The sequence below is a fragment of the Cibotium barometz genome, chromosome 9 (assembly GCF_041138505.1).
Source record: "Cibotium barometz isolate CiBa-2024 chromosome 9, ASM4113850v1, whole genome shotgun sequence".
NCBI classification, from domain to species: Eukaryota; Viridiplantae; Streptophyta; class Polypodiopsida; order Cyatheales; family Cibotiaceae; genus Cibotium; species Cibotium barometz.
Window position 1 is genome coordinate 24,420,447 of NC_141054.1, and position 12,059 is coordinate 24,432,505.

Below are 12,059 nucleotides of genomic sequence, written 5' to 3' on the forward strand. Positions count from 1 at the left end.
GCAGCAACCAGATTTTGCTGATTCCATCACATAAAGTGGGAGAAAAGTTGCATTCTTGCTTCCGCAGTGGGAGATAAAGCTTGGGAGAATAACTGTGAGCACTTTGTGTGCTTTTGGTGCAGTGTTTGCACATTTTGCAAGGAGTCAGGCATTGACAGGTTGCATTTTGCTATGGCAACCACAGGTGAGAGCTCTTCATTGCTTCACATCAAGAAGCTTGAAGGCTCGCATAATTATGATATTTGGCAAACCCAGTGCTACAATGTGTTGCTCCAGAAAAAGCAGCACAAGCCTATCAAAGAAATGGGTGTAATGCCCGCTTCTCTTACTGCTGAAGAGTGGGAAGATATGGATGAGCTGGCAAGATCTACTATCATGTTGTCTGTGTCAGACTCATTACTTTTCAGCATTCGTGAAGAGAAGACAGCTTGGGGAATGTGGCAGAGATTGCAAGACTTGTATGCCCAACAAAGTGCCTCAAGCAAAGTGTATTGGTTGAAGAAACTCATAGGTCTTCAGATGAAGGAAGGGGCGTCTATGACAGCCCATTTAAATGAGTTTAATGGTATTGTCAGCCAAGTTATAAATCAAAAGTTGGCAATGGACGATGAGTTCAAAGCCACTTTTCTCTTATGCACTTTGCCAGAGAGTTGGGACACATTCAGGACAGCCACTAGCAATTCGCATGCTATGTTGTCATATGCAGATGTTGAGGGTGCTCTTCTTCAAGAAGAGATGAACAGGAAAAACAACTCTGTTGGAAAGTCCAATGCAATGAATGCACGTGGGAGATCCCAGCAAAGGGGAAAAAGCCAAGAAAGGGGAAGGAGCAAGTCTCGCTCCAAAAAGGATTTGGAATGCCATTATTGTGGCAAGAAGGGACACATTAAAAAGCAATGCTACAAATGGAAAAATGATCAAAAAGAAAAGGGAAAAGGCAAAGACAAAGACAAAGATGAAGCCAAAGATGTAAAGCCAAAGGGCAAAAGTGGAGTCAAGATTGAAGAAATCAATGTGTCACATGCAGGTGGCAGTGAGGATGAGGTCCTATTTACGTCTTCACTTGATGCCCATTCACTTCTTACAAGTGGTCATGGTATGCACTCATGGATCATTGATTCAGGTGCCTCCTTTCATGTCACAGGTTGCAGAGACTTGTTTGTCAGGTATACTGCTGGCAATGAAGGAGTGGTTTATTTGGGTGATAACCATGCATGCAAGATTCTTGGCAGAGGTGATGTGAGGCTTGTATTTTCAGATGGCTCACAGCTTATGCTCCATGATGTCAGGCATGTGCCTGAGATCAAGAAGAACCTGCTTTCTACTGGACAGCTTGATGATGCTGATTATGTTACCACATTTGGTCGTGGAAAGTGGAAGATTAGTAAGGGCTCACTGGTTGTTGCCAGAGGCTCTAAGGTGGACACTCTTTACTTTATGCATGCAGGTGTTTGTCACCATGCTAATGTAAATGCAACCGAGCTGCCGGAAATCTCTATGTGGCATAGCCGGTTGGGACACATGAGTGTCAAAGGAATGGAGCAATTGTCTCGTTTGGGTTACTTGCCTTCTCTAAAGTTTTCAAGTTTTCAGTTTTGTGAGCATTGTATATATGGTAGGCAACTACAGTGCCCCCACAAGAAAGCTCTTGGACAGAAAGATGCTCAGTTAGAGCTTGAGCATACAGATGTATGTGAGATGCCTCAGCTTTCTTTGGGAGGGGCAAAATATTTTGTGTCTTTTATTGATGATGCCACACGCAAGGTGTGGGTTTATCCTCTTCGTTTGAAGAGTGATACATTCTCAGTGTTTGAGAAGTTTGTTGCTCTTGTTGAGAATCAAACTGGCAAAACACTGAAGGCTTTGCGTTCCGACAATGGTGGAGAGTATATGTCCAAACAGTTTCAGGACTTTTGTGATGCTAAAGGCATCAAGAGGGAGCTCTCTACTCCTTATGATCCTCCACAAAACGGGACAGCAGAGAGGATGAACAGGACCATTCAGGAGAAGGTCTGTTCTATGTTGTCACATGCTGCATTACCTCATGGTTTTTGGGCTGAAGCTGTTATGACAGCCGTTCACCTTATAAACAGGTCACCTAACACGAGGCTTGGTGGGAAAGTGCCAGAAGAAGTATGGACAGGGAAGCCTCCGTCATACAAGCACTTGAGAGTGTTTGGTTGCGTTGCGTACGTGCACATACGCAGGGAAATGCGCACCAATCTTGATCCTAAGTCTCACAAATGCATATTCCTAGGATATGGTGACAGAGGTGAAATGGAGTATAGACTTTGGGATCCCGTGAATAGAAAGATCATACGCAGCAATGATGTCATTTTTGATGAAACATGCATGTATAAGGAGCCTGCAAGGCAACAGGAGCCTGGCAGAGTCATCTTTGATGATGATGGACATCATGGACAACAACAAAGGGCTGTAAATCAGCCATTACAGCAGGAAAACCAGCCCTTAAATGGTGCTGAAAATGGTCCAAATGGACAGCCAGAGATGGCAGAAGATATCCCTATGGATATACCACAGTTGGAGGAGATACCAGGCATCATATTTCAGCCTTATGGCATGGAACAGGAGCCACCAATGGGTGATATGCAGGCTGGACAGCAACCTGCAAATGATGGTCATTGGGTACGGAGGTCCACAAGACCCTCCAGAGCCCCTGACAGGTTTGTTCCAGGGGTTGACTACTTGATGCTTACTGACTGTGGGGAGCCCTCATGTTACAAGGAGGCTTTACAGAGGGCAGACAAAGCTCTATGGGAGCGTGCCATGAAGTCAGAGATGGATTCTCTGCATAAAAATGGAACTTGGAAGTTGGTGCATTTACCTGCAGGCAAGAAGGTTTTGCCATGCAAGTGGGTATACAGGCTCAAAGTTGCACCTGATGCAAAGCCAAGATACAAAGCCAGGTTAGTGGCTAAGGGCTTCAAGCAGGAATATGGTGTGGACTTTGAGGAGATCTTCTCTCCAGTGGTCAAAATGACCACACTTAGAGCTGTGTTGGCTTTGGTTGCGCATGATGATCTGGACTTGATTCAGATGGATGTGAAGACTGCTTTTCTTCACGGTGATCTCCATGAGGAGATATATATGCAACAGCCAGAGGGTTATGCAGTAAGTGGAAAGGAGAAGCTTGTATGCAAGCTGAAAAAGAGTCTTTATGGGCTCAAACAGGCACCAAGAGAATGGTATCATAAATTTGATACATTCATGAAATCTCAGAAATTCAGGAGAAGTGACATAGATCACTGCTTGTACACCAAGAAAGCTTTGGATAGCAGTCTATTGATCCTCATCTTATATGTTGATGATATGTTGATTGCCGGGAAATCTCGTAAAGAGATGGATTCCTTGAAGAAGAGGCTGCATGAAACCTTTGATATGAAGGATTTGGGTGATGCAAATCACATTTTGGGTATGCGGATACTTCGGGACAGAAATCAGCATGTGTTGTATTTGTCTCAGAAGGAATACATTGGCAAAGTTTTGCAGAGGTTCAATATGGACGGGGGGAAGAAGACTAGTACTCCTTTGCCTCCATATGTGAAACTCAGTGCTATGGACAGCCCACTGTCGGATAGAGACAGGGCTGATATGGCCAAGATTCCGTATGCTTTAGCATGTGGCAGTCTCATGTATGCCATGGTTGCTACTAGGCCGGACATTGCATTTGCAGTGGGAGTGGTTTCTAGATACATGGCCAACCCTGGCAAGAAGCATTGGGAAGCAGTGAAAGGTGTCATGAGATACCTGAAGGGCACACAAGATATGTGCATTTGTTTTGGCAAACAGGATGCATTAGTGCATGGTTACACGGATTCGGATTATGCCGGTCATCCAGATAACCGGAAGTCTACTACCGGTTATGTATTTACATTCACAGGAGGTGCTGTGTCATGGATATCCAAGATGCAGAAGTGCACAGCCTTATCTACTACAGAGGCCGAGTATATTGCAGCCACAGAGGCTTGCAAGGAAGCATTATGGCTATCTCGGTTAGTGGTTGATTTGGGCTATACAGGGGATATTCCATTGTTGCATTGTGACAGTCAGAGTGCCATCCAATTGGCAAAGAACCCTGTCTTTCATGCAAAGACGAAGCATGTGGATGTGAAGTATCACTTCATTAGAGAGGTGATAGAGAACAAGCAAATTCAGCTTGTTAAGATTCATACGGATGACAACCCGGCTGATCTGTTGACGAAGAGTTTGCCTCCGGAGCGGTTTGCTCATTGCAGACACTTGATGGGCATTGGATGAGGCCAGTTTCTGCCTTGATATGGCCTTGTATATTATCATGTACATGCTGATTTTTCTTTTCCTTTACTTAAGGGCACTTTGCCTTTAAGTGGGAGGTTGTTGGGGTAAAGGCATAATGCCCACCCTTATAGTGTGTACAAGCCCATAAGTTATAGTACATAGTACACTTAGTACTTTTAATGTACTAAGTGCACTATGTGTACTAGTGCAATATACATGTGTGATAGGGGAGTCACACACTCACTTGGTGAGTTGACTTATCCCCACAACTCTCTCTCTCTCTCTCTCCCTTGTTCTTCTCTGTGTATGTCTCCCACATAACCTAACCCTAATCCTCCCACACATCAATACACAGATTTGGAGGTGGCAAATGGATGGGACATGATTTTGGAGAGACTTGAGCCTGACATTGCAAAGCAGGGAACTATCAAGGATCAACTGGCAGATTACAGAGCTTGCAAGAGGAGGTTAGGAAGAGCCAATGCTTTGGCAGATTGCTTCACCACTGATCCATGTGTTTGGTGGGAGGACTACGCGGCGGACACTTCAGAGTTGCAACAATTGGCCATCAAGATTCTGAGCCAGGCAGTCAGTTCCTCTTGTTTGGAGCAACTATGGAGCCCATTTAGCCATATCGCTTCAAAGAAGCGAAACTGGCTTGGCACTCAAAAGACCAATGATCTAATTTTTGTGAGTGCCAATTTGCATCTCCTTGAGCGAAATGAGAACCCCCAATCTTGGAAGCATTGGTCAAAGGAGGATGAGAAAGGTTCAGAGGCAGAGGAGCACGCCAGTTTACCGCCTACCCCGATAGCTAGTTTGGGCGAAGCAGGGGATTGCAGCTCCAACGACTTCCTAGATTATGATGATCTGGGCTCAGATGATGTGCATCTCTCGCAAGTTTGACTCTACTCATGAGTTCCAAACTTGGCTGATGTATTTGCATTGTACTTTCTATTCTAAATTCAATAAGACATTGACTTGATCTTGAGGTGTCTTTATGCAAATTTGATAAAGTCCACTGTTGAGTTTGTAATTACTAGTTTTTGGTTCTGTAATTTAATTTATCAAGTATATGTGCCGTTTCCTAGCCGTTTCCGTTTCCCATCGGTTACCGTTTCCGTTTCCGAGGGGGTGCCGTTTCTAGTGACTATGCTATGAGTTGAGATAAGTTGTTTTTGGCAGGACATGTGGTAGGATTGTGGATCAAAGTGAGACAAGTGGCCTCACACTTGTCATCTCAGCTCTCCACTTGTCATTATAGCTTCTACTTTCCCCTCTACTCATGAGAGCCCCAAATCTATAAATTGGAGCCCTCTTTCTTCATTTAAGCAGGCTCTATTGCTGCAAACTAGCCTCTACCATGTTGGTTGCTCGCATTCTTGTACAACTACAACAATCTATGGAATGTCTCTACATCTCTACACTACTTCACTTTCCTCTACAAAAGAATACCTCTCGAGCTTTTCTATGGCAGTATTCTTGCTATTTCAGGTGTACTTGGCACTGTACTTTCTGTAACAGCCATTGTACTCGCTGTACCAACCAGTGTACCCACTTTGCCACCATTGTACTTGTTGTACTGGTCATTGTTGTTGGGTTAGACGGACAGGGCGCACAAGACACAAGAGGCCACAGTGATCAGCGATGCCCACCTACATGGGCATCTGTCCACAAAATGTGGGGGGATAGAGACAAGTGAGAGAAACCTGAGCCTTCCGAACCCTTAGCGTATATGGGTAAGCCCCCTGCCGCGTGGCAGCTGGGTGTTGACTATTTCCAATACCCTCCCTTCAACGGACAGCTGGCGACACACACACACACCTTGCACCGACAGTGGGTCACCGGCAACCAGCACGCCTGCCCAACCATGGCTTTTTTCTTTTTACCACTGGCAACCAGCCACTCAATGCACCCGCCAAGCCATGACCTCCATTCACCCAGAATACCAGCGTACTTTGCAGCTGCAACCCAAAAGCAAGGGCGACAACTTCAACAGCCACCCAACTCCATGCAAGGCAAACACAAGACCCTCCCTCACTCTGATACCACTGTTGGGTCAGACGGACAAGGCGCACAAGACACAAGAGGCCACACTGATCACCGATGCCCACCTACACAGGCTCCCCCCAGCTCGTATCCCCTCCGTCCACATAAAGTGTGGGGGTATAGAAACAAGCAAATGAATTAAGAACCCTTAGCAACCAAATTCATTAGCATATATGGGATAAGCCCCTGCCACGTGGCAGCTGGGCGTTGACTATTTCCAATAATTGTTTTTTTTCTCTCTCATCCTTGCTGCCATGACATGCACAGAGACATACAACCTTCTGCGCAGCCCCAAACCAGCCCGCCTGGCCCCTTTCTCTGCTGCGTAGCCCCCAACCAGCCCATTGACATCCCTAACAGTGAACCCCCACACCACCCCCCTGTGGCCCGTCAGTCTGCTATACACCTAGTCTCCCCCATTTTTTTCCCAATGGCTCGTTCTACGAAATGGAAGGAGCCTCCCAATGAATAGGGATGGTCAAGAAACAGAGCCCATCATGAGAGCTAAACTTGATGAAAAGAAGGGTAGACAAGGCACAGGCACAGGGCACTTAATGTGCGTATCATAGGGGTGTGGAGGGAACACCCATCACTTATGCATGGAGTGCCGGCAAAGATATGCGCAAGAAGAGGCCCCTCCTGAAAATTCAGGATGATCAGTCCCACCAGGCATTCCTGCACAAAAGGGCACCCTACAAACACAAAGATCTACATTGGTGATGACCTCACGCCACTACAACTGGATCAAAAGGAAAGCTGGGATGATACAGGTAAAGGAGAAATGGAAAGCAGGGAAAATGGGTCATCTACTGAGATACTATTACGGACCACCACCCTATATGTGGCTTGGGGGTTGAGGATAGCCACCTGGAATTGTAATGGCACATTATGGTCGGACCCTAAGGGGTACAAAGGCATTCACGTGGGTAGCAACATCATCTTCTGCACAGAGACGCACCATAGCACTGAGAGAGGATTGCCATAGGTATCTGGATATGAGTAAGAATCAGTAAACAGAGGGGAGACTGGAGCATCTAGAGGAGTGCAGGGGTCAGGTGAGTTGCTGCCCTCATCAGGCCACACCTTCGCAAGATTCCTACAGCGGTCAAGAGAGATAAGGAAGCTTGTGTTCCACATGTGGATGAGGCTATGGGCAGATTAGTGCATAACGCAGCTTGCTAATTCCTGGCAGAGACATTCACATATGCAGAGTCCAGTGGGCAATCTCCATACCTGCCCCTTTATGATGATATACAGGGCAATCCAGGATAGGGGACATTCTCCTAACAAATCATTTTACTGCTCGGAGAGAGAGTCATCAGGTCCACCTCCTCGACTTTGAAGACCTTTTCTTGTTACGAGAGCTAGACCCTATGGATTACAAGAGCTAGACCCTATGGATACAAGGACACAAAGTATCATAGGAACTGGGGCACACTACTACTTTTGGCAGATGTCTCCTAGAGATGGGAGCTACCCATGGGCTCATCATTTTTAAGGGATGAACAGATGGCCCCTCTCCCAAAGGCCTCACTTGCTTCCTACATGGTGGAGGCCCTAAAACAGTTGAATACCCTATTGGGATCCCCAGAAGGATAACATGTGCCATCCAGGTCGTGATGAAAGTGAACCTGTGTGCAGTTGGTGGTGAGTTTACTGGGAGAGGCAGAGTGGGGAAAGTGCCAGAGATGGTGAAAGAGAAGCAAGTGTGATTGGCACCAAGCGGGGGGAGTGGGACAGTGAAGTCATGGATATGAGATGCCAAGGCTAGCACCAACTTTGTGAACTTATCCCTCTTTCATATTGCTGACATACAGTTTACTCATGAACCACATGTAATAAGTTTTGGTCTCATAGACCCTTTGGGACTTTTGTAGACATTGACACAACTTTTGATCTCATAGATCCATTGGGTCTTTTGAAGACATTTAATCTCCTCTCTCTCTCTCTCTCTCTCTCTCTCTCTCAACACTTTACTCGAATAACCATAATTTGTCATGATCAACAATGACAGCAATAGAGAATTTTTGTTGCAATGCTAAAACTTATCTTTATAACAGATATTACTTACCTTGATGCTATTAATTGTTTCTGGAGGTGGTGAAACATTATGTACCTGCAGCCATGACAATAAGCAATAACATAACCTGAGGACAAGTACGGCCTGAAATGTATTGCAGTAACACTGAATAGATGGATCAAATGCCAGGATGTATTTTTTATAATCATAAAACTTACCCAAAATTCATTGACTGCAACAATGTTGGATGGGAAATTACGCCCCACTGTCACCCTCAAAATGTACCTGCAGAAAGATAATAATTCCTAACCAACTACATAAAAATGTGAAGCACAGAAGCTAGCGATTTCCAAGATTTTTATATAATGCTGAAAACACAACAGGTCACTGCTAAGCAATCTAAGGTGTCAAACTGCTATCTTAATCTAGAAGACCTGTCAAAATGATTGAATTTCCATGCACACACAATACGTTTACATAGTAATACTATATATATACACCATTAATGCAAATAATATATAATATATTTCACATGTTATACCATTGTTGCAATGAAAAATGTTGGGATTATTATTTAACGTATAATCCCATATTACAAATCAACTTTGTATAATACAGCAATATATATAATGTATAAATTTTTCTATCATATTACGTATTGAATGGTACAATATGACAACTAATAATATAAAATTTCAGAAAAAAAAATATGAATACTTAAATTACATATAAGATTTGTATATTTTTCATGAATTATTTTTATAAATGTGAATTACTCATACATGTATATACATGCATGCACAGCACTCATGCATACATACATACATACATTCGGTACTGCAAATAGCAAAGGAAAATTAATTTCTTTAAATACGGGCCTAACTCAATACAAAAGTTGTCAGCAACATTTCTCTAAGGACACTAAAAAGAGAGATACATTCAGTGGCAACATATATTCTAAGCATATAAATACCTCAGCTTGACATGGACACCATAGTAAGATTCATATGGCATTTCGACTACTGGGAACTCAAAAGGGTATACTTTACGATCCAATATTTCTCCAGGAACATCCAGCTCTCTCACTACAACCAAGTGAGACTGCGTTAGTATTTACAGTTATAATTCAGAAATGTAAAATAACCACCTCAATAGCATATTAACCTTAAATACTTGATTTCGTCCCTCCAAGAGCATCCAGCCTTAGACCCCCCCCCTTTTGTGGCCTTTTTGTTCTTTCTTTCTGCCTCCTGTATGGGTGTATGGCAGGGGGTAAAATGCTCTGGGCAAAAAGACATTCCCTAGGTGTCAAGCAGGGGGTAAAATGCTCTGGCCTTCTGGTTCTTTCTTTCTGCCTCCTATATGAGTGTATGGCAGGGGGTAAAATGCTCTGGGTGAAAAGCCATTCCCTAGGTGTCAAGCGGCTTTTTGACAGAGCGAAACCACCAGCCATTTAAGATGTATTTCTTATGTTCACCAATCAAAGATGATATAGGAGCAGACTCAAGCAAGCTTTGCCAAGAAAAACATATAGAATCTTGCGGAAAACGCAAGGTCATCGACACAAGTGAATATGTAAAGCCAAGTATGTCACCACATGGCCCCCTAATCATGCTTAGTAGGATGTGAGTACATCAATAACCTCCGTGGCTGTATTTTATTTGGGGCATAATGACTAAGCTAGAATGACTAGCCATTATGTCTAACTTTGCCGGTGAGATTGGTTGACTATGAGAATCCAGTGTGACTGGAACTTGCTAGTGTGAAACCTTCATTTCCAGTGTGAGAATCAGCTAGTGAGACTAGCACGCTTTTATCAATGTGACTAGAATCTGCTAGTGTGACTAGGAATAACTCGCATAGTGTGCAACTAGGCACATGTCCTGTGTGACTGGACAACCGTGGGATACCCTAGTGTGACTAGAACCTAGTGTGGACGGGTACAAGCGAAGTGAACATGAGATTTCTATTGTATTTCATCATTTGCATCACTCATTTTATAAGTGTGTGTGAACACATTTATAACTTCACTTGATCTTTTCGCTGAGTCCCAAGGTATTTTTATGTGCTCTCACATGTCCAAAATTAAATTTTCTCCTCTCAGTTGTACGGCCAAATCTGCTGTTGTAAGACTGAACCGTAAACTATATGTAAGCCTAGCTCGGCGTGCCAAGATAGACTCGACCACATGTCCAAGAGATAAAGATATAGAGAGAGAGGGGAGAGAGAGAAGGGAATAGGGGTCTTGCACAGTACACTACATTGAGTGGGGAATAGGCCCCGCCCCCTTTCAAGAATTTATTCAGGAACAATCCACGAGCACGCTGGCCAGGATCAATACAATCAATGAATACAAAAACAGACAGATATGCCGATGTAGGATATCCAAGTCGATGTCGATGTCAATGTCAATGTCGACACACGAGATCTCTGATGACGTGCACACCACGGGGATGACCCACAAGTATCTCTCATCGGGCTAGTACCAAATCCAATATCCAATGAATCCAAGTCCAAGTTCCAAGTCCAAATCAAATCCAAAACCAAGTCCAGATCCATGTCCAAGCTATATGTCTAAGTTCCATGTTCATGTCCAAGTTCTCCATGTCTATGCTCCATGTCCAAGTTCATATCCAAGTTTAAGTAGTCCAAGTTCCCATGAGTAATCTCCACAACTTCTACAACTTTGTGCATAAAGAAAACCATGGAAAAGCTCTTTCTGGCAAGAAAACTGATATAAAACCTGTTTTAATGGTTTTTGGGTGATAAAAACATCCAAAAGCAATTTTTAGGGTTTTTGGAGCAGTTTTAGGGTTTCTGAAATTTATGTCCTTACAGCTCCGTACATGCGTCCATATCGCCCATGCATATGTTCATACAAGTCTAGGGCTGACTGTACATCTGAAAAGCAAGTTGGAGAAGGTGTTGATGGCGAAGAAGAAGCTCTCCATGATCATAATGATGCCCACACACACTCCACGATCTCCTTCATGATGCTACAAGAGAGGTTCAAGCCTTTTTATACTTGAAAAGGACTCTGCTTTTTGCCCAAAGCTTGTCCATGCTTTTGCTTTGCCTTTTTATGCTTTGCTTTTTCCTTTTTGCCTTTGCTTTTGCTCTTTTTACTTTTATTAATAAAATATTACTCAACTTTTGGTGCTTTGCTTTTCTGGCTTTAAAGCCTTGCTTTTTGACCTTAGTACTGCTTTTTGAGAAAGCGCCTTTTAGCTTTCTGGTCCGGCTCAATCTCCTCTTTCCAATGGTGCCCTTGGCTCACGATCAACCCTGTTTGACTTTTTGCTTTTTCTTGTTTTTTTGACCAAGAATGGTGCTTTTTCTTAATCAAATCTTATGGACCTTGTTTCCATGTCTTCTTCCACCTATCTGATGTCCGGGCATGGGTTTCATCATGTGAAATAGAGCTAGGAGGGCCAACTAGTTACATTATACGACCAGCTGCACAATGTACAGTCAACTCCAAAACTGTACGACCAGGTCTGTAAGCATTGTACCTCCTATTTAGACATCATTTCCTCTTTTGTTTTCAGTCTAACACCTGTGAAATCAGAAAAACTCTAATTCTACATTATTATGGCTCACCCAAACCCCCTTCGAAACACATCCAACAAGAAGATTACCTAGTGAACCACAATTGTCATGAAAATTTTTCTATTGGCTGAGCTCGTAACCCTTGAGGTCTCCAAGATCCACA

At 43.7% G+C, this 12,059-nt stretch overlaps 1 protein-coding gene across 1 annotated transcript in view; it reads right to left on the reverse strand.

Annotated features, from left to right (window-relative positions):
* Positions 1–12,059, reverse strand: part of LOC147635358 (vacuolar protein sorting-associated protein 26B-like) — a 59,413-nt gene that overhangs the window by 6,753 nt on the left and 40,601 nt on the right. Inside the window, exons 4-6 of the mRNA XM_086802602.1 lie at positions 9,321–9,432; positions 8,566–8,632; positions 8,399–8,443 (exon numbers count right to left, since the gene is read on the reverse strand). Coding sequence (XP_086658728.1) covers positions 8,399–8,443; positions 8,566–8,632; positions 9,321–9,432 — 224 coding nt within the window. The remainder of the gene's footprint in view (positions 1–8,398; positions 8,444–8,565; positions 8,633–9,320; positions 9,433–12,059) is intronic.